Below are 23,530 nucleotides of genomic sequence, written 5' to 3'. Positions count from 1 at the left end.
ATGGCGGGGATGGCGGAGGCGCTGGCGAAGGAGCGGGCGGTGGCGGCGGGCGCGGGGCGGCACGACCGCGCTGTGCCCTACCTGGGGCAGCGCTTCGGGGCGCTGCGCCAGGAGTGCCTGCAGGAGGGGCGGCTCTTCCAGGACCCCTCCTTCCCCGCCGGCCCCACCGCCCTCGGCTACCGGGAGCTGGGGCCCCGCTCGCACAAGACGCAGGGCGTCGTCTGGCGCAGACCCACGGTAGGGCGGCGGGGGAGCGGGGGGATCCCCGGTAGCATCATTCCATAGTATCACCCGGCTTCCTCCTTCCCTCACCCCCTAAATTTGGGTGGATTGAATCGTGCGGGGGCGGCGGGTCGGGGCGCGGCTGCCGAGCGCGGTGCGAGCCCTCCCCGCACTGCAGAATCGCGGCGCACCCGTTTCGTGCAGCTGCGGATGCTCAGGGCACCGGAGGCTCCCCTTTGCTCCGGGGACAGGCTGGCAGCGTGTCTTGCTCTGCCTGGAAAACAAACAAGTCAGAAAAGTAATTTTCCTCTCCATCCAGAACTCTCCGTGTGGACAAATCGCTTTGGGTAGCGCTTGGGGCTGTCTCTTCCGATAACTCTTTCCTTCAGCAGAGACATGAGCTGACCACCATGCGATTATTCCCGAAGCAGCCCTGCCAGCCATGGGAGCCATGGGATCAGGTGGACTCCGGGGTGCCTCCAGGCACTTCTGAAAGACCTTGGTGTAGTCAGTGGTGGGGAGGTAATGGCAGAGGAGTGTGTGCACATGTGTGAAAATGCAGTGCACCTCCTGGCACGTCCCGTGAAGTGAGCTGGCTGCACACGAGCTTTGGTCACCAGCTCCCGTTCCCACTGTGCTTGGTGTGTCTGGTGCCTGCTCCTGCCCTGCTCTGTCTCTGTGGTGTTCATCTGCCGTGGTCAATGGTTTGGTTAATTTGCTGCAAGCGTGGCCTTGTTCCCTGCCTCACCTGCGGCTACGTGTAATGCAAGGCTTGTTTTGTTCCCAGGAGCTGTGTCCCAACCCCCAGTTCATAGCCGGCGGAGCCACTCGCACGGATATCTGCCAAGGGGCCCTAGGTAAGGTGGGGGCAGAAAGCTGAGTTCTCCATGCAGGTGCTGCCCCAGGGCACCATGATTTATACACGGCTGTAACTCACTCCAATACCTCCTTTTGCATCCTACCACCTCCGTTCATTTCAAATCAGACCTTTCCCACCTTTCCTTGGCATTTGCAGGTGGGGACCATGAGTGTGGTTACTGGACACAGCCTTTCTGCATGCACCAAGCAGGGGTGGCACACACTGGTTTCCTGATGGTTTTTCTGATCATGGCCTGTTCCTTTCACGTTCAAATCCATGTGCCTGAGAGCAGCCTGACTCATTTCTGCCTTTAACAGTCTGCTTGGAAGAGCAGTTGTGTGTATAGCAGGACTTCTCTTTCCCCAGTGGGAGAGAGTTCTGCTGGGCAGGAGGAATCTCCTGAAACCTGGGGAGATGCTATAGAGAGAAAAGAAGTTGTTTGGGGGATTCCCTGCTGGTTGCCAACTCTCAAGGAAGACAAAACTGGGGTGTTTCAGGAGGGATGGGCCAGCCTGTGAGCCCTCTGCTTTTGCCAAGGCTTCTGCTCAGTTTGTGCAATGGCAACCCCTTGGTGGGGTTCTCCAGGGAAGATCTGGGAGCTGCAGGGAAGTGCCATGGGACAGTGGGGAGCAAATGGCTTAGCCTGGTTGTGAGTGCACAGCTATCCCAGTCTGGAAGCCTCTCTCCTGCCTTGCCTGATAGAAGGGGTTTTAGGTGGAGGAAGTCTGCAGAGATATGAGGAGAAGAAGTAAAGTGAAGTGAAAGCAATAGGCTCCTACTCCACAACTGCAGTGAGAGGGGTTTGGATTAGACAGATAGTGTGGTTGAAGGAAAGCTGTCATGTAAGAAACATGACTAATATGACCTGTGCTGTGCTGCTGCACTTGGCAAAGGAACCAAATTCTGTTTGTTTGCTTTCAGATATTCACCACATTGCATCTTCTTAGTTTCTAGTCCCACTGCTGCTATTTGTGGGTTCATGTCCAAAAAATGTAACAGAGAAGCTTATATTTTGTGCCTATGTTTTCATTCAGATGTTTTTTAAGTTAGTGCTTTGACAACCAAATGCAATTCGTTTAAAAAAATCCATGACAATAAAACTACTTAGATTATGAACTCAATTCTCCTTGTGCCCCAATATCATCAGTGGTGTGGGTTAGACTCCGTTGTGCCTTGGGCTGTTACCATATCACCAGCTTCCTTCCTGTGCTCTCTCCACCCAATACCATGTCTCCCATCATGACTGTTTTGGCATGAAGCATGTCCCAGTGCTTAAACACATGTGCCAGACATCTGTTATCTCATTTAATTGTGAAACTTTCTGGTAAGAAGTTCTTGAAATTGAAATTAAAATTTACTGTAATGCCATTTCAACATCTGGCATTTCTGTAGAGATGCTGGTTTCTGGAGTCACTTAGATGCTTTCTGGTTTTCCAGCTTTTCTCTGCAGATGCTGTGGCAGCAAGAGCATAGGAATGAAAGATTTGAAGCTTCATTTTCAAGTTGTGAAATTGCTGTTGCTAATACCAAACACTGTTTTTAAATTGATGAGAGCATTTGCTGCCCTAGTGGTCTTTGGACCAGTCAGATGTTCTCATGGGGTTGTATGGTATCACCAGAGGATATGAAGTGACTCACAGCTGGTATTTTTGTACCTCCTGACTATATCTGAATCAGAGGTTGTCAGTGTTCTTGTTTGTGTCTCCTCTTTCCCTGTCACTAAGTACTGCAATGACTCTCCTGGCTGTCTTCTCATGAATTTGGGCAGGATTTTGGTCTTGTGTGACAATTGTTGATTAAAAATTAGATGCTTTTGATCTTTGTATAGCCACTGAGTTCCTAAGAGCGTGGATGGAATCTCTGCTCTTTCATACAATGGGTCTGGCAGATGCACTGTACAAATGCTTTCTTTTTTTTTCCTTTTTTTCCACTGCCTTATCTGACACTAGCGTTTGTATTGATAAATTTGCTTAAGCTTACATTTACTTGAACTTTGTATTTACTTTGAATGTTCATGTCCCATCACATTTTAGGATGTTATAGAGAAGATTTAATTGGAAGATGTCAGATGCTTTTGGAAACCTGTGTTTTTTATTATGCTGCTTCTTTTCTAGAGGAAGCTTTTGTAGTCTCATTTATCCCCCAAAGGCTTGATCAAAAAGCAACAGACCTGTGCCCATGGGGAGTTTCACTGCTGTTGCTGAGCCCTTCAGAACATCTGGGAGTACTGCAGGGAGAGATGGGGCATCCAGAGCACATGGACCCATCACATCTGCATGGCAGCTTGTGGCAGCTTACACATCTGCAGGGAATGTAACCAAACAGCTCAGCTTTTGTAACCAAACAGCTCAGCTAGTGAGCAGGGTTTCTTTTAGCTCAGTAGTCTTTGGCCAGGTGCATAAATTTGTTTAATTGCTTTTGACCTGGACTATAAGAAACTGTGATCCATATAAGGCAAAGCTGATCATCAGTGCAGAAAAGGTTCTCCAGACACCAAATTCTGCCCCTTGGGATTTGGATTATCCTTTATTCTGGCCTTGTGAGTTTTTTTTTTTTTGTTTGTTTTTTTTTTTTTTTTTTTTTTTTTTTTTGTTTGTTGTTTTTGTTTTTTTTTTCCTTAGGAGAAACTTTTGAAGGAGAGTATTTGGAGTTGGTTTTACAGTATCAGATCTGCAAAGTCAGTGATGGCATTTGGCTCCAAATGGCAGCACATGGGATGTAGTGACTCATTACAGCTGAGGGGAGGTTCCAAAGCCAAAGAAGCCTGGTTCACCCTTAGCCACCTTTTTTTGGAGTGGATGGTATCACAACACTGGGGTGTAAACAGTACAGGATCTCCCAGCTGCTGTTTGGATGCAGGTGTCTCCTCCTCACGTAACAAATGTGTGAAAAAATAACAAATGGAATAGGTTGAATTTTGAAAATCAGACCTGTGGCTTTCTCATGCTGACAGCTACTCTACTGCCAATGGGTTGCCACAGCCTTGTGTTTGTAACCAGAAAACGTTCTGGAGTGCTGTGGTGTTAATATAAATACCTTCAATTGCTGTTCATCTAAGACTGTTTTAAAATAATGATGAGTCTGTGATTGGCAGAAGGTACATTTTTCCTTTTACCCCATACTCTTACAATGAGCTGTGCAGTGACCAGAGGAGCTGTCTTTTGCTTACAGCCCTTCAGGCATTTGATGGGTGTATTTTGTTTGCCTTTTCTTTCCAGAATGGCTAATTTTAAGCCCTTATGGCTATTTATGCTTGCCTTGCAATTACTTTATTTTTTTTCCTAATGTTCTGGAGATTAGGTAAATGCAGAGATGGGTATATGGAAATAAGTAAAACACTGAAAGCAGGAAAAAGTAAGCATGACAGGACAAAAAAATAGTACTTCTTGTCAATATGTGTTATAGATAAACTCACAGCCTGAGAATACTCCCTTTTCTGATAACCTTGTCCTGCCTACTGTTCATTTACAAAAATTATTTATGATAAATGTAGCCTTGCTAACACTCCTTTCAGGCTCTAAGCAACCTGTCTGTCAGCCTCTCCTTGGGCTTTCCTTCCCTATCAAAGGAAAATCACTGTCAAGAACCTTGCAGAGGCACCAGTTCTGGACATTCAGGCTATTTGGTAAAGACCTTGCTCAAGCTTGCTTAGTGGTAAAATTCCAGGTATAATCATGAGATCTGTTCTCATCTGAAGTCTGAATTATCAGGTGTGCTTTTAGTGATGGCTGTTCACAAAGGCAGAGATTATATCCTGGTTGTTGGGCACTTTTAAGTGTGGAAACCAAAGGATGTCTTCCATATATGCTGCAGCTGCCTTTAAACCTCAAGACCTTGCCCAGAGTTGTCAGAGTTAAGATTTGTGTTTGACTCCAAATTCTTGTTAGAAACCAGTATAAAGTTCAACAGAGATTTTACAACAGGCTGTAATTTCAGTCTGCCTTGATGAGACAGCTAGAAAGTAAAGGAAATTCTTTATAAATTCTCCTTGTGGGTGTGGCAGTCCTCTGGAGGGTGTTTCTCCTTGAATTTCCATGCTTCTTACCTCCAGGGAAAGCATGACTCAGAGATGTGTTACAGCATTGAAGTGTATGTTCTTCATCTGGAGGCCTGATCAGCTTCTTGACCAAGCCTTCCTGAGCTGCTGTGGCCATTTGAGTGTTTCATTTGTTCTTCCTGGGCTGCTCCCTGTCTGCCCAGCCCCTGCCCTGGGTATGGAATAGAAATACTAATATTTCTTGGGAAGAATGGTGTGACAGCTGCCCTTTGAGCCAGACTCTTTCCTCCTGGCCCTGTCTTTCCCAGCAAACACCTTTGCAGTATGTAGTGCTACCTCTGGATGCAGCTCCCAGGGAAGAGGATCTCAGCTCCTTGAAGGAGGCTGTGAGAGGAGTCACCACTTTACACGGCAAAGTGGATGTGCTGTGACAGAGTAGGGAGGGGAATTTCATCATTGCTTCATAGTCTGTCAGAGGAGAATAGCAAGGTGACTTTCTTGTTTAAGAACTTCTCTGACATGCTGGTTTTTCCATTGCAGTACAAACAGCCAGAGGCGGGGCTGAAGGGGAAATTTTATGGTCGGTTCTTCCCCTCCAGGTTGTGAAGCAGTATAAGCATCTTAGGTTTTGAAATTATTCTGCAATTTCACCTCTTCCACCTTTCCTGAGATGTGAAAAGAAGTGTGGGACAGATGTATTTCACAGAGCTGCTCCTGGGGGTCAGCTGTGCCAAGTGCTGGCAGCCTGGAGGGAGCTGCAGGTTGTCCATGTTCCTGCTGCTCTTGTCTGCGCAGTGATGGATTTGGGCCTGAGGGTGGACCTCGAGGGCTGCTTTAGAGTTCATTCACCCTGAGACCTTGTCCCATTTGGATCCCAGCTTCTCACCCATAAGCTTTTGAGCCTCTTCCCATGGGAGAGAGGTGGCTGTGTAGGGCCTGCTGCTTTGCTGGCCTCCAGCTTGCCGACAGCAAGGTTGTGGCAGGTTCACACATTGAAGCTGCAATCCTGCAGGGCTCCTTTGTGGGATCTCATGCACAATACCGACTGCTCTCTGTTCACAAAGCAAGGGAACAGCGGATCTGGGGATGCTAACAAGGAGTTTTGTGTTGGGCTGTGGCAGTCAGGGGATCATCTGGCTCTGTAAATCTCTGACCACCTTGCTAATGGGCTGCAGGAGGCCCATGGCTGAGCAGAAAGGTGACTGCTCTGGTAAAGTAAAACTGGGCTCTGAAAAGAATTACAGAAAGCAGGGGTGTAATGTTTATAGAGCTGAGGTCTCTTCCTCTCTCTGTGTGGCAGGAGATGGTGTGGAAAAACACTGTCCAGGCAGCCTGTGGTGTGCAGGACTAATGTGTGTTGGCTCCATCCCAGGCAGGATGAGGAGGTGTGTGGAACTGGGAAACAGTGCCTGCCTTCAGGCCTTTCCTGGCTCTCCAGTGACTGTGCTGGAGACCAGACATGGGACTGAACAGAGAGGCCTCGAGCAAGAGCCTCCAGGGATGTGTAAGGTGAAAGGAGCTCCTGTTTGCAGGGAGGCTGGCAAGAGACCTTAAAGGGAGCTTGCCTGCAGGACAGGTCTCTGGATAGCAAGGAACTTGTTTATTAAACATGGGGAAGGGAAAAGAATGCAGCCTATGCCTGAGAAAACACCTCTGAGGAGAGATTGCACCCCTAAGTACCTGTGTGTGCCCACAGACTCTGCCTTTTCTCTGTGCTTCTTCCTATCATACAGGCACTCAATTGAATATTAAGTTTTCCTTCAAACAGTGCCAGAATGGATGATCACTGTGGTGGCAGGTCAGAAAAAGCCTGCTTTGACTTTTTTTATGAGTTTGGTCTTGAGGAAACACTTGCCTGGATCTGAAGGGTATTTGATCTGTCTCAGAGATAAAGTGATGGGAGGGATCATCCTATCCCAGCTGAGGGAATTATTGGTTATAATGCACAATCCTGATGCAGTGCAAAAACTAAAGTTTGAATAATGAATGCTGTCTGTTTTTTTTGTTTTCCTTTTCTTTTTACAGGGGACTGTTGGCTTTTGGCAGCCATTGCTTCTCTCACCCTGAATGAAGAAATTCTGTCCCGTGTTGTTCCCAAAGACCAGAGTTTCCAGGATAAATATGCAGGAATTTTCCACTTCCAGGTATGTGGAAAACAGCCTTTTCCTCTTAGTGCTATTGGGCAGGAGCCAGTGTGGCTGTCTATGTATCCATGTGTGATGTTTCCTGGCATGGCTTTGTGGGATGTCAAAGAGCCAGACAGAAAAAAGGAGACATCTAAAAAGGGTGGTGGAAGGAACAAGGCCATTAATCAAAGATGTGGGAGCAGGGGCTGCCATTGTGGTCCTTCCTCCCTGAGCAGAGCCAGCTGCATCCCTGAACAGGGTGGGTGAAGCTGGCTGGGACACCGGGATTGTTTTTTCCTGGGAAAATCAACATTCAAAGATAAACATTCTGGTGATGGGAGCGCACGGGGTGGTGATGCATGTTTGTGCTCTCTTTTCCTCAGTTCTGGCAATATGGGGAGTGGGTGGACGTGGTGGTGGACGACAGGCTGCCCACCAAGAATGGGGAGCTGCTCTTCGTGCACTCGGCAGAGGGCAGCGAGTTCTGGAGCGCGCTGCTGGAGAAGGCCTATGCCAAGTGAGTTTGGGCCAGGCTTCCCTCCCCTCACATCCCTGCTTCCCCATAGCATCCCCAGCTGCATGGATACTGTACCTTCAGAGTGTCAGTCTGCTCATTAGCCTTTGCAGCTTCTGGGGTACCCCACAATGGCTCCTTTTGTACAGCTTTGTTGACGATGCCTAAGACAAGGAGCCAAAAGCATTGGATTTGTTGCTAGCCAAGAAAAGTAGCTCTTGCATCTCGTGGTGAGGCTGTTCCTGCAGCAGCCTTCTGTCACCAGGGCCTGGGAAGCTCCATTTCATGTGCTCTATGCACCTCTGAGGGCTTGGCAGCTGCCAGTGCTTCAGTGTGCAAAGCATATCAGTCCATGTGACCAGGTCTGTGTTCAATGCTCATATCTGAATCTCCATTTTTGGGTTGGCCAGAGAGGAATTATATCCTCTAACTCTACTATTTTAAGTCAACTTTGAATTAACTTAAGAAATTTAGATCAGCTGAAAATCAGACCCATAACTGTTAAAGGGATTTAAAGACTGTGGAACTAGAGAGGCAAATTGCTTGGTCTTAATTTTTTTAAAATATATATTATTTTTTCTTCAGACAGTGTTCATGATTCCTGTCATTGATATGACTGAACCTGCAAGGTGTATGCATGTTTGTATAATATTTTATATTGGGCTTTCCAAGTACAGAGGTCTAAGAAGCAAAGCTGACTGGAGGGACATGTTTGTAGCTGCTGCAGTGCTCCTGAAAGCAGAACCGCTGTGACAGCTGGCACTTTGAGGGCCTCTCCTGAAGGAAGAGGAGAACGGGAGCCTGATGGTTGTGTGTGTGTGAGAAGAGAACAGGGAGCTTGATGGTTGTGCCTGTCCCCCATTTTGTGCAGGCTGAATGGCTCATATGAGTCCCTCTCTGGTGGCACCACCACTGAAGGCTTCGAGGACTTCACTGGTGGCATTGCAGAATGGTATGAGCTGCAGAAGCCACCCCCCAACCTCTTCAAGATCATTCAGAAGGCACTCCAGAAAGGCTCTCTCCTTGGCTGCTCCATTGATGTGAGTTAGCAGGTTTATTTCTGGGTTCTTGTTGTGCACACAGGCTGGGAGTGGACCTGTGCTGCACCTGCAGGGTCTGCACACAGCATGCCACTCCCCTCTGCCTATGGTTTCCTGCTCTACCTTGTGCCTGAAGAATTTGACCCAGGCATGTGCTCTCCATGGGGGTTAGCCTGAAACTAAACGTCATTAGTTCATGTAAAAAGCTCATTCCCTCCCTTGTGCTTCTTCCATGAGACCTTCTGCCCTTTAGAAGGTTGATGGTAATGAATCACACAGGGAACTTGTCAGGAGTCCTGATGGACATCTGTGTTCCTAAGAAAGCCTTCTCTTGGCAGCAGGATGGCACAGGCTGAGAGGGTTTGGACAAAGAGCTGCTGCTAATGGCTCCTGCAGTCAGGTGCTCAGAGGTGACAATGTCCATCCTCGCTGCAGCCTTTTTGTTGCACAAGTTGTACCTAAAATGTTCCCAAAAAATCTGGACTCTGTTCTTGAAGCAGAGAGGCTCGGACTGTTGCCAGACCTTTAAAAGGTCTTATGAGAAGACACGTTGTCAGAAGCTGGACCCACATGGGAAAGAAAAAGAGGAGCTTTGGCCCTGCCTTCAAGGATTCAGCATTGCTTTTAGCTTTACTGAAATGAGTCTAAGCATTGTTATTGTGGTAATCACCCTCCTCCCAAATGAGATTGCATCTTGGTTATGTCTAAAGGGAAGGTAAATTGTTTACAAAACTCCATTCATAATAGAAATGTAAATGTTTCCTCCCATTTTTCAAGTTAAATCAGAGTCCCAGGAGAGGGAAGCTTCACAGCAGGAAAAGTGCTTGGTTAATGTCAGTTTGACTTCATGGTATTTTCAAGGCCTATTTTACTCGTTTGCATTTAGATAAGAATCTGACATCTGGATTTTTGCCCCAGACTTATACAAATCCCTTGGGTGGGTAGGGGGGGAGAGTAAATATATTATGTTGTTGATAAGTGCTGGCACTTTCTGTAGAGTAAATGAACTGTTGCTGAGTTTATCCTTTGAAAAAAAACCCTTGTAAAATCTTTCCTTCTGCTCTGTAAGAGAAATAGGGACACAGAGATTAAACATTAAATGGAGAGTGTGCTGTGGGGCAGTAATAGGCCATGAATTGACAGCAGGAATCCTGCCTGCTCCATCCAATCCTCTCTGTTTGTTTAAGCTTCAATTATGCTTGTTTAGAGGTCACACACTTCTGAAATGGTGGAAAGACAATGACAGCCACATGCACAAGAGTGGCTGCACGACACCAAGTGTTTTGGAGCCAGGAGGGAACTTTGCTGCAGTGCCAGGCTTCTGGTGTGCACCCCATGCCACAAACACGGCAAACTCCCTGGGGTTCCAGCACCACCACATGTGCTGCTGTCCCCTCTCCCTGCTCTGCCACACTTACTGCTTTTGTGCAGCAGCTAAGCCACTCCTGCAGCCTCCCAGTGAGATAAAAGCTCTGTTGGAGTGGGAAGCTTTGTTTTGTTGGATCCCCTGCCCATGGGAAGCTGCAATCACTGATGTCCTTTGCCCCTCCAGATCACCAGTGCTGCAGAAACAGAAGCAGTCACTTCCCAGAAGCTGGTGAAGGGACACGCGTACTCGGTCACCGGGGCAGAGGAGGTAGGTGTGCCACCCCCAAGGTGCAGCAGGTTTTGTGTGTGGCAACCACAAGCCCATCTTCAACACTGCAAATTTTTAAGTGTCACCCATTTTACTGAATTGGGTTTTGAGTCTCTTCTTTCTGAAGGAATGCTTAATTAGTTGGTATGTTTTGGAAAAACACAGATTTGCCTTCTTGGGTGTTTGACCAAAAAAACCCCTCTTATTCCATAAGCATGGCTATTTCCAATGGCCCAGGGTGGTGGACAGCTCTGTGCAGAAGGCATGCTACCCTCTGCTGGTGACCAGGCCCTTCAAGTGCACTTCTGTACAGCAGGCCACACTTTTTACCTTACAAGCACAACAAGAAGCGTCCTGAGGAAAAAAAAAACAACAAACAAAAAAAACAAAAAACCCAAAAAAAAAAAAAAAAAAACAAAAAACACCAACACCAAAAAAAAACCCACCCCAAAACCCATGTCTTATTGTCCCTGAAGTGCCTGCTGAACAGCACCATTCAGCGGGGCTTGGTGTTCAAACACAAGCGGCCTGCCCAAGAGTGGGTGACTGGTGAAGAAAAGACAAAAGCAAAGGAAGCAAATAAATCATGGCATCCTTCCATGTGTGCAGTGGATTTTTGGTTAGTTCACTGGTAATGGTTTCTGAAATAATTTTTGAAAGTTCAGGCTGAGGTATAGAGAGCTGCTGACATGCTCTGCTGGTTTGTGGGTGTGCATTTGGTCTTCTCACAGCAAAAGCAGGGAGGAGGGAGTTTGTTCATCTTGATTCACAAGTAGGCTTGATTTAGCCAAGCTGTTCCTTTGGAGATCTGTGCAGACTCAGTAAGGATGGTTCAACTGGGGTGTCATCTCTGGACTGCAGAGACCAGCAGATGACAAGAGGAGGGGCTGAGGCTGCTGCTCTGTGGGGCATTGGTGAGGTCAGAGGGGTTGTGGCCAGTTTGAGTATCCTGTCTGTTGTAACAGGCTCCTTTTATATATAAGCAGGGGGGTAAAAAGGCATTTGAATGTGAAGAGACAATTTATACCTAAGTGATGACTTTGAGAAATATCTCTGTACCTGCTTTTGGGCTTTTGTATAGCAATTTTACATTCCCTTTGCTTTTAATCCTATCAAAGGTGATTTTTTAGCAGCACAAATCAGACATTTTGGTTTTCACGGGCTTTGGTTTGTGCATGCTGTAAAACTTCTTTGGACAAGCCTGGCTGTGTGAAGCTCACTCAGAATCAGTTGGACTTTTGTCTTTTGGACCAGATGTGTGCATGTTGTCATGCCTAGCACCGAGATACTTGCTCTGTCACATTTTTAATTACTGTAGAGGATGAGGGAGGGAGTGTGGTGCTGAGTCCCTGGTGACTCTCCATACACTTCTGATCCCATCAGGTGAATTTCCGAGGAACAGTGCAGAAGCTGATCAGAATCCGAAATCCCTGGGGAGAAGTGGAGTGGACTGGGAAATGGAATGACAAGTGAGTCAATGGCTTCCTTGTTGCCAGTAGCCCTTTACTGCAGGGGTGTGGTCGTGTGTCTGGCTTTTCTGTCTTTTTCTGTTCCCTACCTGAAATTCCTCTGTAAGTCCTGTCTGGATGTGGTGTTCACATGGAACTGTTTCAGAGAGAAGCATCCCCTCACTGTCATCTCCCTGGTAGCCATCACAGTATGTGATGCTTTTCATGCAAATTCCAGCCTTTGTGTAAGATGCAATGATTTGGTTGGTGAATCCTAGAAAGCTCCCTGTAGTTTGTGCTTATTTAACAGCCTGGATTCAGTGATGAGCTTTTGAAAACTCACTTTATAAAAGGGCTTTAAAAATCCATTTCTGCTGTTAGCCATGAAAACTGGAGTTTACTCACTTCTGTGGCTGGGCAGTTTTTATTCAGACTCTTCCTTTTTCTGTCTCAGTCCAGACATTGCACTTCCTAAAAATAGCACTCTGTTTCTCATTCTTACCATGGATATTTGAGAAGTGAGGTATTTTATGTGCCAGGTGCATCTATTTTTAATTCTGCAGTAGTTTGAGAATTCTGGAACTGCTAAAAGTTAGATCTTGTGCCAGAACAGCCGCATTAGGGTTTCACCTTTCCCATGGGCTGTAGTTGATGTGGGGTTCTCTTCCAGCTGCCCAAACTGGAGTGGTGTTGACCCGGAGGTGCGGGAACGACTGACCAGGAGACACGAAGATGGGGAATTTTGGTGAGTGTCACTGGGTTCCCATTCCAGCAGAAGGGAATGTCAGCTGCTCTGCTTTTATTCATGCAAAGTAACCTCTCCCAGTTTGCTCTCCAAGATGAGTGGGCAAATTCACCCCAAACCCTAGTGCTAAATCATAGTGACAGGAAGGGAGGATGAACAAGGTGGTGGTATGGAAAACCCTTCTGAGGAGACGTTGCCAGTGGCATTGCCTCCCACAGGATGGCGTTCAACGACTTCCTGAGGCATTACTCCCGCCTGGAGATCTGCAACCTGACTCCAGACACCCTGGCAAGTGACAGGTACAAAAAGTGGAGCCTGCAAAAGCTGGATGGCAACTGGAGGCGAGGAGCCACTGCAGGGGGCTGCAGGAACTACCCAAGTAAGATAAAAATGGAGAAACCTTTTACTTGTCCACTTTTACTTTATCTGGGAGCTTCCAGGAGATGTTTTGGGATGGCTTATGGGATATCTAGGACTAATCTCCAAAAAGTGTGGGTGTCTGGGAAATGTGGCTCCCTGATGAGGGTCCATTGTGGTTCTAAAGGCTGGGGTGGGCAGGGCAGTGCATTGGTTTTCTCGTCTCACAGCTGATTTTGGCAGTCAGAGCCACATCTGTCATATCTGACATGTTTAAATATCATCACGGTTGATGTCAAAGAAGCCTCTGAGTACTTTGCTTAAATCCACTTCCCAGACACATTCTGGACGAATCCTCAGTATTTAATCAAGCTGGAGGAGGAAGATGAGGACCCTGATGATCCTGAGGGGGGCTGCACTTTCCTCATTGGGCTGATCCAGAAGCACCGTCGGAAGCAGAGGAAGATGGGGGAGGACATGCACACCATTGGCTTTGCGATTTATGAGGCAAGGAAGGCTGACAGGAATGTGGGAGGAAAAGGGAGAATCATTCCCCCTATAAATGGGATAGTGCAGTTCCCATGCTGGGCTTTCCGACAAAATTCAGATGGGTTGAGTTGGACATCAGCTGCAGCAAGGAAGGTGTAAAGAAACAAAAAGCTGCATCATGCTTGCTTAGCCCCTGTCTCCTTTCCTGATGATGGAGAGGTCAGAAGGGCAGAAGTGTGAAAGAGGGGATAGGGAGAAATAGTAGAGAAATTGAGCCTACAATAAAAATTGTGGTGGGCTGCAGGGAGCAGATTCAACAGGAAGCCACAACCAGCCTGGCTGTGGCTGTGGCTGTGGCCACACTGCCCCAGGTGAACCTCACCTGCCTCAGGGATGGAGCTGGGAGCTGAGCCAGCACTTGGCCTTGGGTGATATGGGCTCAACACCCACCTTCCCCTCAAGCCAAGTATTTTTTTGTTTTCTTTTGTTTTGCTTTTTTTTTTTTTCAAGAATGTGTATGTCCTTGCTAAGCAATGGTGAAAAGAAGATGGAGATGCCATTCACCATTCAACAAGCAAATAACTCTGTCCTTCTCTCCCTGCAGGTGCCCCCAGAGGTATGTGGCATGGGTTGGTGGTCAAGGTGTAGAGCTGGGGCTCAAGTGGCTGGTGGGAAGAAGAGGTTCAGAGGATCCTGCTTCATCCTATATGACTGCACAGAGTCTACAGTTAGAGGCCATTTATTTTGGAAGGGGCCTTGAGCTCATGTTGCATTTTTAGAGTGTCCTGGATTGGGATAAAAGTGTTCAGTGCTGCAGAAACTCCCCAAAGCAACTCTTCTATGGCTCTCCTCCCAGCCCAGCCCCACACTTGCTCCCCCAGAGCACAGCTGCTTTTTCCAGGTTTGCACAGAGTTCATGTTTGACTCATAAATAATATTCCAAGGAGGTGTTTATATTCATTTCCCTAAGCACCACCTATTTTGGTTTCTCTCTATTTCTACCTGCAGGCAGCTAATAGTACACTCTGGGGGTCACAGAGGGGTGTCAATGCAGCGATGCCTCTTAGCTGTTGCTCCTCAGAGGAAGGACTGAAGCTCAGCAAAACCCCTGGGTAACCCCATTACTGGGTTTGCTGTCCCTGTGAGGGTCTGTTCAAAGCAGCTGGGGCATCCTGTGGCTCCTGAGGCTGTGCCCAAACCAGTGGCTTTTATGTAAAGGATGGTTTCATCAGGAAAAGAAATGGTGCTACTGGTTAATTAAATTTCTTATGTACTTTTTAAATGCCTTAGTAGTACTCTGTCACTCACCCTAGTGGTCCAAATATTAAATTTCCTTAAGAAAACTGATTCTATCTACAGTCCCATGACTCTTCCTTCCCCTATAAGGTGGAATTTTATCTCCCACTATGCAACAGGTGTGCCAGGTTTTTAAAATTCTTTCTTCATTCTTAAAACTCTAGGAGGAGAGGAAAGAGGAGGTTTCTGAAAGGTGCACATTCCTGAAGCTGGCTGCTAAAGCTGAAATGGCCCACCTGTAAGACTCTGCAAAAATAGTTCATTCTGGAAGATCACAGAATTATAGAATGGTTTGGTTGGAAGGGACCTTAAAGATTGCCCAGTTCCAACCCCCTGCCATGGGCAGGGACACTGTTCACTAGATGTTTCACTCTAAATATGATTTTATTTTATTATTTTGTTTTGTTTTATTTTTGGAGCCCTCCATGAGTGGGCTCTGCTCTGAGGCAGCCTGACCTTGGAGGCAGAGCTGAGCTGCAGGTGGCACCAGCTCTGGGGACCAGAGGGACATGGCTCATGTGCCATCTCAATTTAAAGAAAAATGATTGGTGGAAGAATTTGTCCAATGTCTTCAGCCACCCATCATCATTTGCAAAACAAAAGCATGACCTGAATGATTTATTGCAATGATATGCAAAATACATTTGCAGTCACATCTCAGGACTCCCACCCCCTTTCTCTTCTTTTACAGTTCTGTCAAACTGACATATTTTTTCTTTTATTTTCTTTTCCTCAGACACAGCTAACTAATATCTATGATATTTTGTATTTGTAAACGTGAACACATGCAGACTGCAGTGGGTTTTCTCCCCTTTCTTTGCTTTTCCTAAGTTTTCTGGCCAGACAAATATTCATCTGAGCAAAAACTTCTTCCTGACCAACAAAGCCCGGGAAAAATCCAACACCTTCATCAACCTCCGGGAGGTGCTGAACCGGTTCAAGCTCCCTGCAGGAGAATACATCATCGTGCCCTCCACCTTTGAACCCAACAAGAATGGGGACTTCTGCCTCAGAGTCTTCTCTGAAAAAAATGCCAACTCCACGTAGGAGGCTTTTGGTGACCATATTACAGCAATGGGCACATGGGGGAGATTATTATTATTGTTACTTTTATTGCTTTTGTTATCTCAATTACAATTTAATTAAAATTAAAAGGTTTAGACATGTCACATCTTGAAGAGCAGCTGGGCTAAAGCCTGAGGAAGGGGTGTAGGGTCTTTTTTATTGAGTTGCCCTGACTCAAAGCAAGCAGAAACCTTCCTCTGTCCTGTAATATTTTGCTGCATATTCCTGCAGCAGTGGGAAACCCGGGATATTTGTTGTGTGAGGACCCATTCAGCTTTTGATGGGCCCTTAGGAGTGCTTGGGCACCATTTCTAGGTCTGGTGCTCCCTCAGCACCTGGGGGACAGCATGAGGCACATCAGAATTACTTTAGGACTCTCAATTTTTCGCTGTTTTAAAGAAGAAATTACTAGACAAAGTTTGATTTGTACCCAAGAACCTGGTCCTGTGCTAAGTAGGCAAAAAAAGAACCAAAGAGTTATGTGAGCCTCAAAATCCTGTCTGCGGCTCTGCAGAATATTGCACAATTTGTACTATCTTTTCAAACTCTTGTTGCCATAGCTGGCAAAATACAGCTTTCACTGTGTTTTGCTGTGTCCATCGCTGATTAATCCAGTAATTTTTGAATGCTCATTGTTATTTCCATATTTTAAAGAATCTCTCTTTAACTGAAGCTTGAAGGAAAAGCGTCATAAACATGACTTGTTTTGATTTTAATATTGATTTCTTTCTCTTTCTAGGGTGATAGATGATGAAATTGAAGGCAATTTTGATGAGGTACATCAAATTAAATATTTTAAATTGAGATAATTTTGTTGTAAGGGGGGGATGGAGTGCCTGTTTCCTGTGCAGGGTGATGTTTTCTGTAGGCATTATCAAGAAATGTCGTCCCACTTTGAGAAAATGGGAAAAGATCTTTCAATATCCATTGCTGGGTGTCAAGCAAATGGAAATATAAACAGGAATGTAATAGAAACAAGTGTTGTCCTTTATCTAGAACTTGGACTTCCCAGGCAGAGGTACACTCTCTAGAATTAACTGGAGCCACAGGAAATTCCCTTTGTTCTCCAGGAGTCCAGGAGTGCAGCTTGCAGCAGCAGGGCTGTTTCTGCATGTAATGCTGTTTCCAGGAGTAAATAGTGGCTCACCATATGTTTAGTCTTGCTGGAGCTGGGGATGCTTTGCCTACTAATGCAGCTACCCCATGTGTAGTGGGTGTTTTTTCCAGCATTTACACTGCCAGTGTTTTGAGATGCCCCTGAAAATAAAACTGAATAAAATCATAGTAAAAACCACTTTGTACCTTCAACCTTGCCATTTGATTTTTTTTTTACTAAGGGCAAGGAAATGCATTAAGTCTTTTTCAGGCAGAAACTTTCCCCCTTTTGACATTCTCTGTTTCTGTCTTCTAGACTGAGATCAGTGAGGATGACATCGAACCCAGCTTTAAAAAGCTTTTTGGGCAGCTAGCAGGAAATGTGAGTGTTTTTCTGGTAATATCTTACTGGCATCGTGGTGAGTGGGTAAAAGAGATGCCTCCCCCAGGACAGAGTTTAGTTCTTGTGCAGAGTCAGCTTTCAAGTGTGAGCACAGTTGTGCATCCCAGAAGCTGTGCAGTCACCCAGCTGCTTCCACAGCGGACTGGGGAGCGCTCCTGGTGAACAATCTCTGCTCCTTTTGAACTGTGGGCTCGACTTTTATCTCTGCAGGGCCCGAATTCTGTCTTTGGGCAGAGCATATGGCTGGGCTGAGCTTCTCCCCAGGCTGCTCTTGCCTTGGGCACACCTTGCTGCTGGGTATGCTAATCTCTGAGAATTGGTGGTGCTCCTGGGAATGGGAGGTGGGGAGAGCTTCCCACTTGCTTCCATTCAAGGGAACTGAACTTGAAGGGGTTTTAGAAATTGGCTAACTTGCCCAAAGGAATCAGAGGCTGCAGATGGTGTCTGCACAGTGGAAAATTTGTTTTCTTCTTTTCCACAGGATGCAGAGATCTCTGCCTTCGAACTGCGCAGCATCCTGAATAAAATCCTGGCTAAACGTGAGTGCCTTCCTTCACCAGCAGCTTCAGATGACCACCAGCAGGTTTCCACCATGGCCATGGGAGCACAGAGGGCACCACTGACCTGGGCAGGGACAGAGCCTGGGCTCTGCCCCAGACCTGCTGCTTGGTTCTCCATATGGCCATGACCACATGCTCTTCTCTGCTGCTTCAGGGGGCTGCAGAAACGCTGGGGCTGTGCCAGCCCAGAAGGTGTTTCACAGGATGTGTGCTTTGGCAGAGTACAAAAGTAAAAGACACCCGTCTTTTATCCCAGCATCTGCCACTGGGAATTGGCTGCCAGGAAGATAGATGGATTTGAATAATCCTTGATAATAATCAAGAGAGGTATTGCTGCTGTTTTAGTATTGAACCACCCAGGAGTGATTCAAGCAGTAGCACAGCCAATGGTCTGGAGTGTCCCTAAGGAGGAGAAACTTTGAAACTCTGGGCTTCTTTTTCTCTGCAGAGATTCCTAGCTTGGCTCTGCATTATGTTCCTTCCCACTAAACAGTGCTCAAGAAACAAGTGCTTGGAGAAATAATTGTCTCTTTAATTTCCAAAGTGAAATCTTATCAGGTGGTCAGGACTGTGGTGTATGTCTGTGTGCAGCAGCCAGTAATCAGCAATGGGCTGTTGCTGGCTACCAAGCTTGGCTTCATGTTCAGCCTTTCATGAAGCCACTTCCTGCTGACCTCCATAAGCTTGTCCACAGAAGTCCACTTTGCAGGCAGACAGTAAGAGCAGGGAAGCTTTTGTCTCTGTCTCTTGCTCCTGCAGCATGCCTACAAACCAGACTACTCAGGCTGTTTGCTTGGGGACACATCCCAGCTCAAAGGATGGCACCATTGGAAGCAAATAAAGGCTGGTTGGAGAGCTCATGAGCTATTTAGGAAGGTCCTGTGGTACAGCATTCAGTGATAATCCTGTCTTTTGCTCTTTCATTGCAGGCCAAGATATTAAATCTGATGGCTTTAGTATTGAGACATGCAAAATAATGGTTGACCTGTTAGATGTATCCTTTAAAGCTCTTCCTAGATGATATTCCCCTTCCTGTGCATAAGCAGGCCAGCTGCTTTTGCTCCCTGGTGGGTCCATCCTGGTGTACTAATGGCTCCTGAGGTGGAGAAGCTGGCTTTACCCTGATTCCCCTGAAAAGCCACTCCCTTTTCTTGTGTGTTATCCCAGGCAATGGGAAAATCCATCATCAAACAAAGTCTGCTTGGAAGCCTTCCCAGCTGTTGGGTGTTCTGGTCTAGCTGGGGACAAAGTGATGTTTGTGCTGGGAAAAGGCTCTCAGCATGGTGAGGATGGCCTTGGCTGTAGGGTTGTTTCACCTCTCTGTTATCTGGCTGGAGCTGGTAAAAGCATCACAAAGCCATAGGGGGACTTAGCAAATGGAAAATGAGGGACATAAATGCAGTGTTTTGTTTCGACATGCCATACAGGAAGCAGAGAGTATGCAGGATTTTCGGAGCTTTTACTCCTAAGATCCAGGCAAAAGTGTAGGATGAAGGATCAGGTCTAAGAATAGTTGTGTTCAGCTTGTCTGTGCAGTGGGGGTTGAATTTCAAAGTTGGAAAAAGGGAAAATTAGCAACACAAGGTGATACTTTTCTATAATTTGGTGTAAAATACAGCAGTCCACAGGCAGTCCTTGGCAGGTTCTGGGTGCAGTGCCACGACCAGTGGCACAGTGCAGTGCCAGGTTCTTTTGTTAGCTGTTTGCTCAAGAGCTGAAGGTGTCCAAATAGGAGGCTTGTCTGTGGCTTTTCCTGTTTATAATCCAGACCCAGGACTTGTGCTCCAGTAACTGCAGGTGTTGAACCCACTATGAAGAACAAAATGGAATCATCCTGGCTTGTTTATACTTGTGGAAAGACAGAGACCTGCAGCAGGGGTGCAGAAAGAGCTTGTGAACTGGTCATGATTTAAATTAATGATCTTAATTTAGAAAGAAATCATGGGCAACAATTGTGTATTCAACAGGATGAGTCCTGGAGAGAGGATGAGTCCTTCAGAGAGGACTTGAATCCCTTTCCTGTTTGCAATTTAAGTCACAACTGCTCATGCAAGTAAACCCAGCAGAGGGAGAGGAAACCCCTTTTTCTTCCCTCTGAAGAAACTTCCTTAACTCAGAGAAGAATGATGGGAGTGGCAAACTGGGACTGAAGGAGTTCCACACCCTCTGGACAAAGATTCAGAAATACCAGGTAAGACACAACCCCACTTTGTAGAAGTGGCTGTAGACTGATTTGTACCATACAACATGCACAGTGACCTTTCCCAAAGCAGGGACTGTGTGTCTGTAATCCCCCAGGTTTTATCTTTATCTGCTCTGGCTACTGCATTAAAAAACTTACTTTTTAAAGCCAATTTTAGAACAAATGGATGTAAGTACCAAGACTCAGATCAATGTTGCAAAGTTCTTTAAGTAACATGCAGGCTGCATTTCAAAATGTTTCACTTCTGCTAGAAGCCAAATCACGCTCTGCATTATTGTCAAGGTTTCACTTTGGGTTTTGTGTTTTGCAGAAAATTTACAGAGAAATTGATGTGGATCGATCGGGTACCATGAACTCGTATGAGATGAGGAGGGCACTGGAAACAGCAGGTATTTATATTGATCTCTCTCTTCATAGGATTCCATCAGTTTCAAGCAGGGTTGAGAGATGCTCAGAGCCATACAGTCCCATCTTAACTTACTGAATTTTGGGCACTCTGGAGCCTTCCCCTCCTGCCACCACGCAAGATCAGGCATTTAATTTTGTACCCATATCTACTCTTTGGAAATAGAGTCTTTTAAATCCTTGGCCTTGTATTTTCAGGGTTCAAACTGAACTGCCAGTTACATCAGGTCATCGTGGCTCGTTTTGCAGATGAGGATCTTGTCATTGACTTTGATAACTTTGTGCGCTGTTTGATTCGGCTTGAAACCTTGTTCAGTGAGTACACATGTAGAAACCAGACATGCTCTGCTGCCTTGTGGTTCCAGCAGGATAACTGGTCAGGCAGAACTGTCCAGAAGCCCAGGATAAGGTACTCAGACAAACCTGAGATAATAATCTGGCTTCTCCTAGATCCAGGAATCAGTCTCTTAGGCCAGGCTGCTGAACCACAGCCAGTCTTCCCTGCAAACAACTCTATGTTGATTAAAAAATACTAGGAAACAATTAAAAATGTTCAGTCTTGCTCCTGCACAATGACTTTGGAGTGGCCCTTTCTGATTTGGGGTGTAGGCCATTGTCAAGTTTTAGATTCTGGGACTAATTTCTTATTGATCCTGAAGCACAAGGAAAGGGGAGACTTTCAAATTAGTTCCTGTATTTACCCTTGTCTGTCATCTTTCTCCAACCACAGAAATGTTTAGAAAACTGGATACAGAAAAAAGTGGGACAATAGAATTGAACCTTGTTAATGTAAGTTCATTTAGCTCTAAAACATTTGTTTTCATATTTGGGGAAAAAGTGATGGTGGGGGGGAATGTAGAGTCTGTCCTTCTCCATTCTGACTGAGGATGGCTGGTTTTAAGTACTCACATTTGTGCTGGATTTATCTACCTTGTATTTATAAGTAGCCTTAGAAAGGTTACCTTTTAAAAATGTACTTACATCACAATATATTCTCTAACAGACGCAGTTACTTGCATCAGAAGCCACTTTTGGTAGAAGTAGTAATTTTGGCTTCTTCCCTGCTTTTCCTATCAACAGAGCAAAATGTAGGTGCAGTTGTGTAGGCAAGACTGATGGTCTTGCTCATGTCTGCTTCTTTCTGCCCATGTGTGCCCTGTAGAAAGGACTAAGTTTGGAGAAAAGTACCCTCCTACACGTTTGACTTCCTTATTACCTGAACATAACTTATTTCTGAACCTAAGAATCCCAAAACTCTGATTTAAATGAGATATAAATTTAAATCACTCAGGAAAGATCCTAAAATTACTTCTGTAACAACAGACTGACTGTATGCTAGAAATGCAGCTATGCATGTTTGCTACAGGACTTTTTACTAAATATAACCTTGTTTTCCTCTCTCTCTTGCTACAGTGGCTGTGCTTTACTGTCATTTGAGCCACTGGCATCAGCCTGAGACCTCAACAAGAGCATGATCAGGTGAAGATAATCAAGCTACATACAAGTAATATCCAAACATGAATGTGCCTTAACTTACACAAAGCAAGCAGATTTTGCACGCAATTGCAAGAAGAAAAGCATTCTACTTCCACAGAAGAACATGCAACCTCATTTTTATGGGTCTGACAGTCTGTGCCTACTCTCATATAGCCTCTGGAAAAAGGCTTTAGTTTAGTATCAATCCTCAGTGCAAGTTTTGAAAACACTGCTTTGCTAATATCTTTGTATTTAAGGCATTTTACAGGACTTCAGGAAGAAAAGCTCATAGCTTGACAGTCTGGTTTTAAAAAGTGCTTTTTGAACATCCTGCATATCTGAAATTAGTAAAGAGATAGTATTGCATATCTAAACACCTGTACTCAGAAATAGGGGTTCCAAGCCCCAGCACTATCCTAGTGAAATATTCTTTAAAGAATTTGAGTAGCAAGTACATATTTGGCCAAAGTGAGCATTGATGTGCCCAGAGCTGGAGGCTGCTGGTAACAAGATTCTGCCAAGAGAAAGCTCATGCTTTCAGGTGGAATCTTGAGTTCCTGTATCTTATTTATCTTCCTTTGAAATACAAGAAAGCATTTAAATTAAAAAAAAAAAAAGTAGAAATAAAGTTTGCCAGAAAATAAGCACTTTTTATTTCTTAGAGATTGAGATTATATACCCCACACCCAGCCTGTTGAAAGCAGAGGCTGTGACTGAGCCAATTGCTGCTGCCTTTAGTTTCCCCACCTGAGGAATTGTGTCCTCCTTACAAACTATTTCTTCCTTATGGGCACCTTTTCAGAAAGCAGTAGGACTTACCTAGTAGGAAAACATGAGCCTGCAGGGTGAGGCACTTTCTAAATACCCTTAAGGAATTATTTGCTACTCCGTTAAATACTGTTCAGTATCAAGTTATTGCCAAATGGAGAGATAGAAAGGATAGAAAAGGCTTTATAGGAAAGGCTTTATTTGGAAAATACTTGTACCAAGTTGTTTTTTTTTCTTAAGTATGTCCCTTAGCTTTTAAAGTTAACAATGTGTCACTAACAGATTCAGTTCAATTTCAAATGCAGAAAAACTACCTTGAATGGATGGGGGAGGAGGGGCTCAGTTTAATACAGAAAGTAGCTGAAAGTTAGTGTAATGTACAACAACAGTGTGTCTTACTGGTAACATTTCTAATAAAAATCACTATTAAAATACCCAGAGTTAAAGCTTAAGAGGAGACCAAAGTTTAATGGTGGAGTAAACAAGTAGAGTAAAAACAAGTACGTTGTCAAGGACTACCGAAAGTACACTTAGTCTTCAAAGTACAAAATACAATAAATACATGAGGCTCTTTGTAAAAAGAGGAATCTAAAACTACATTTCTGTTACAGCACATGATATTTTGAATACATAGAATTTCTAAGATGCTATAGCTTTTTAAAAAGTTATTGCCTAATGGATTGGTCATGTGGTTGTCACTCTTCAGATGCACTTCAGTTTTTTTAAATTCTTTTAACAAACATTCAGCTTCCAGCAATAAGCAGTTGGGTACTGTGCACATACTTCAATTTCTCCCATCTGGAAAAAGCCTCGGGATAAATTTGGA

The 23,530-nt window shown here is 45.4% G+C and overlaps 1 protein-coding gene across 1 annotated transcript; it reads left to right on the top strand.

Annotated features, from left to right (window-relative positions):
- On the top strand, positions 1-23,138 carry LOC128788317 (calpain-2 catalytic subunit). The gene is made up of 21 exons (XM_053943256.1): positions 1-237; positions 1,010-1,079; positions 7,104-7,222; positions 7,588-7,721; positions 8,590-8,758; positions 10,311-10,394; positions 11,778-11,863; positions 12,513-12,587; positions 12,806-12,966; positions 13,282-13,451; positions 14,038-14,049; positions 15,561-15,772; positions 16,534-16,570; positions 17,206-17,271; positions 17,774-17,831; positions 18,782-18,846; positions 19,975-20,043; positions 20,366-20,444; positions 20,659-20,775; positions 21,191-21,249; positions 21,874-23,138. The coding sequence occupies exons 1-21, from the start codon at positions 1-3 to the stop codon at positions 21,895-21,897; spliced, it is 2,103 nt and encodes a 700-aa protein (XP_053799231.1). The 3' UTR covers positions 21,898-23,138.
- The last annotated feature ends 392 nt before the right edge of the window (positions 23,139-23,530 follow it).

This window comes from Vidua chalybeata, chromosome 5 (genome assembly GCF_026979565.1).
Source record: "Vidua chalybeata isolate OUT-0048 chromosome 5, bVidCha1 merged haplotype, whole genome shotgun sequence".
In the NCBI taxonomy this organism is placed as follows: Eukaryota; Metazoa; Chordata; class Aves; order Passeriformes; family Viduidae; genus Vidua; species Vidua chalybeata.
This window is presented reverse-complemented; position numbering and strand designations above follow the sequence as displayed.

Coding starts and splice junctions, on each gene's coding strand:
- LOC128788317 (XM_053943256.1), top strand. CDS start 1: ATGGCGGGGATGGCGGAGGCGCTGGCGAAGGAGCGGGCGGTGGCGGCG. Junction 17,272..17,773: donor TTGGGCAGCTAGCAGGAAAT/GTGAGTGTTTTT, acceptor TCTTTTCCACAG/GATGCAGAGATCTCTGCCTT. Junction 21,250..21,873: donor TAGAATTGAACCTTGTTAAT/GTAAGTTCATTT, acceptor CTCTTGCTACAG/TGGCTGTGCTTTACTGTCAT.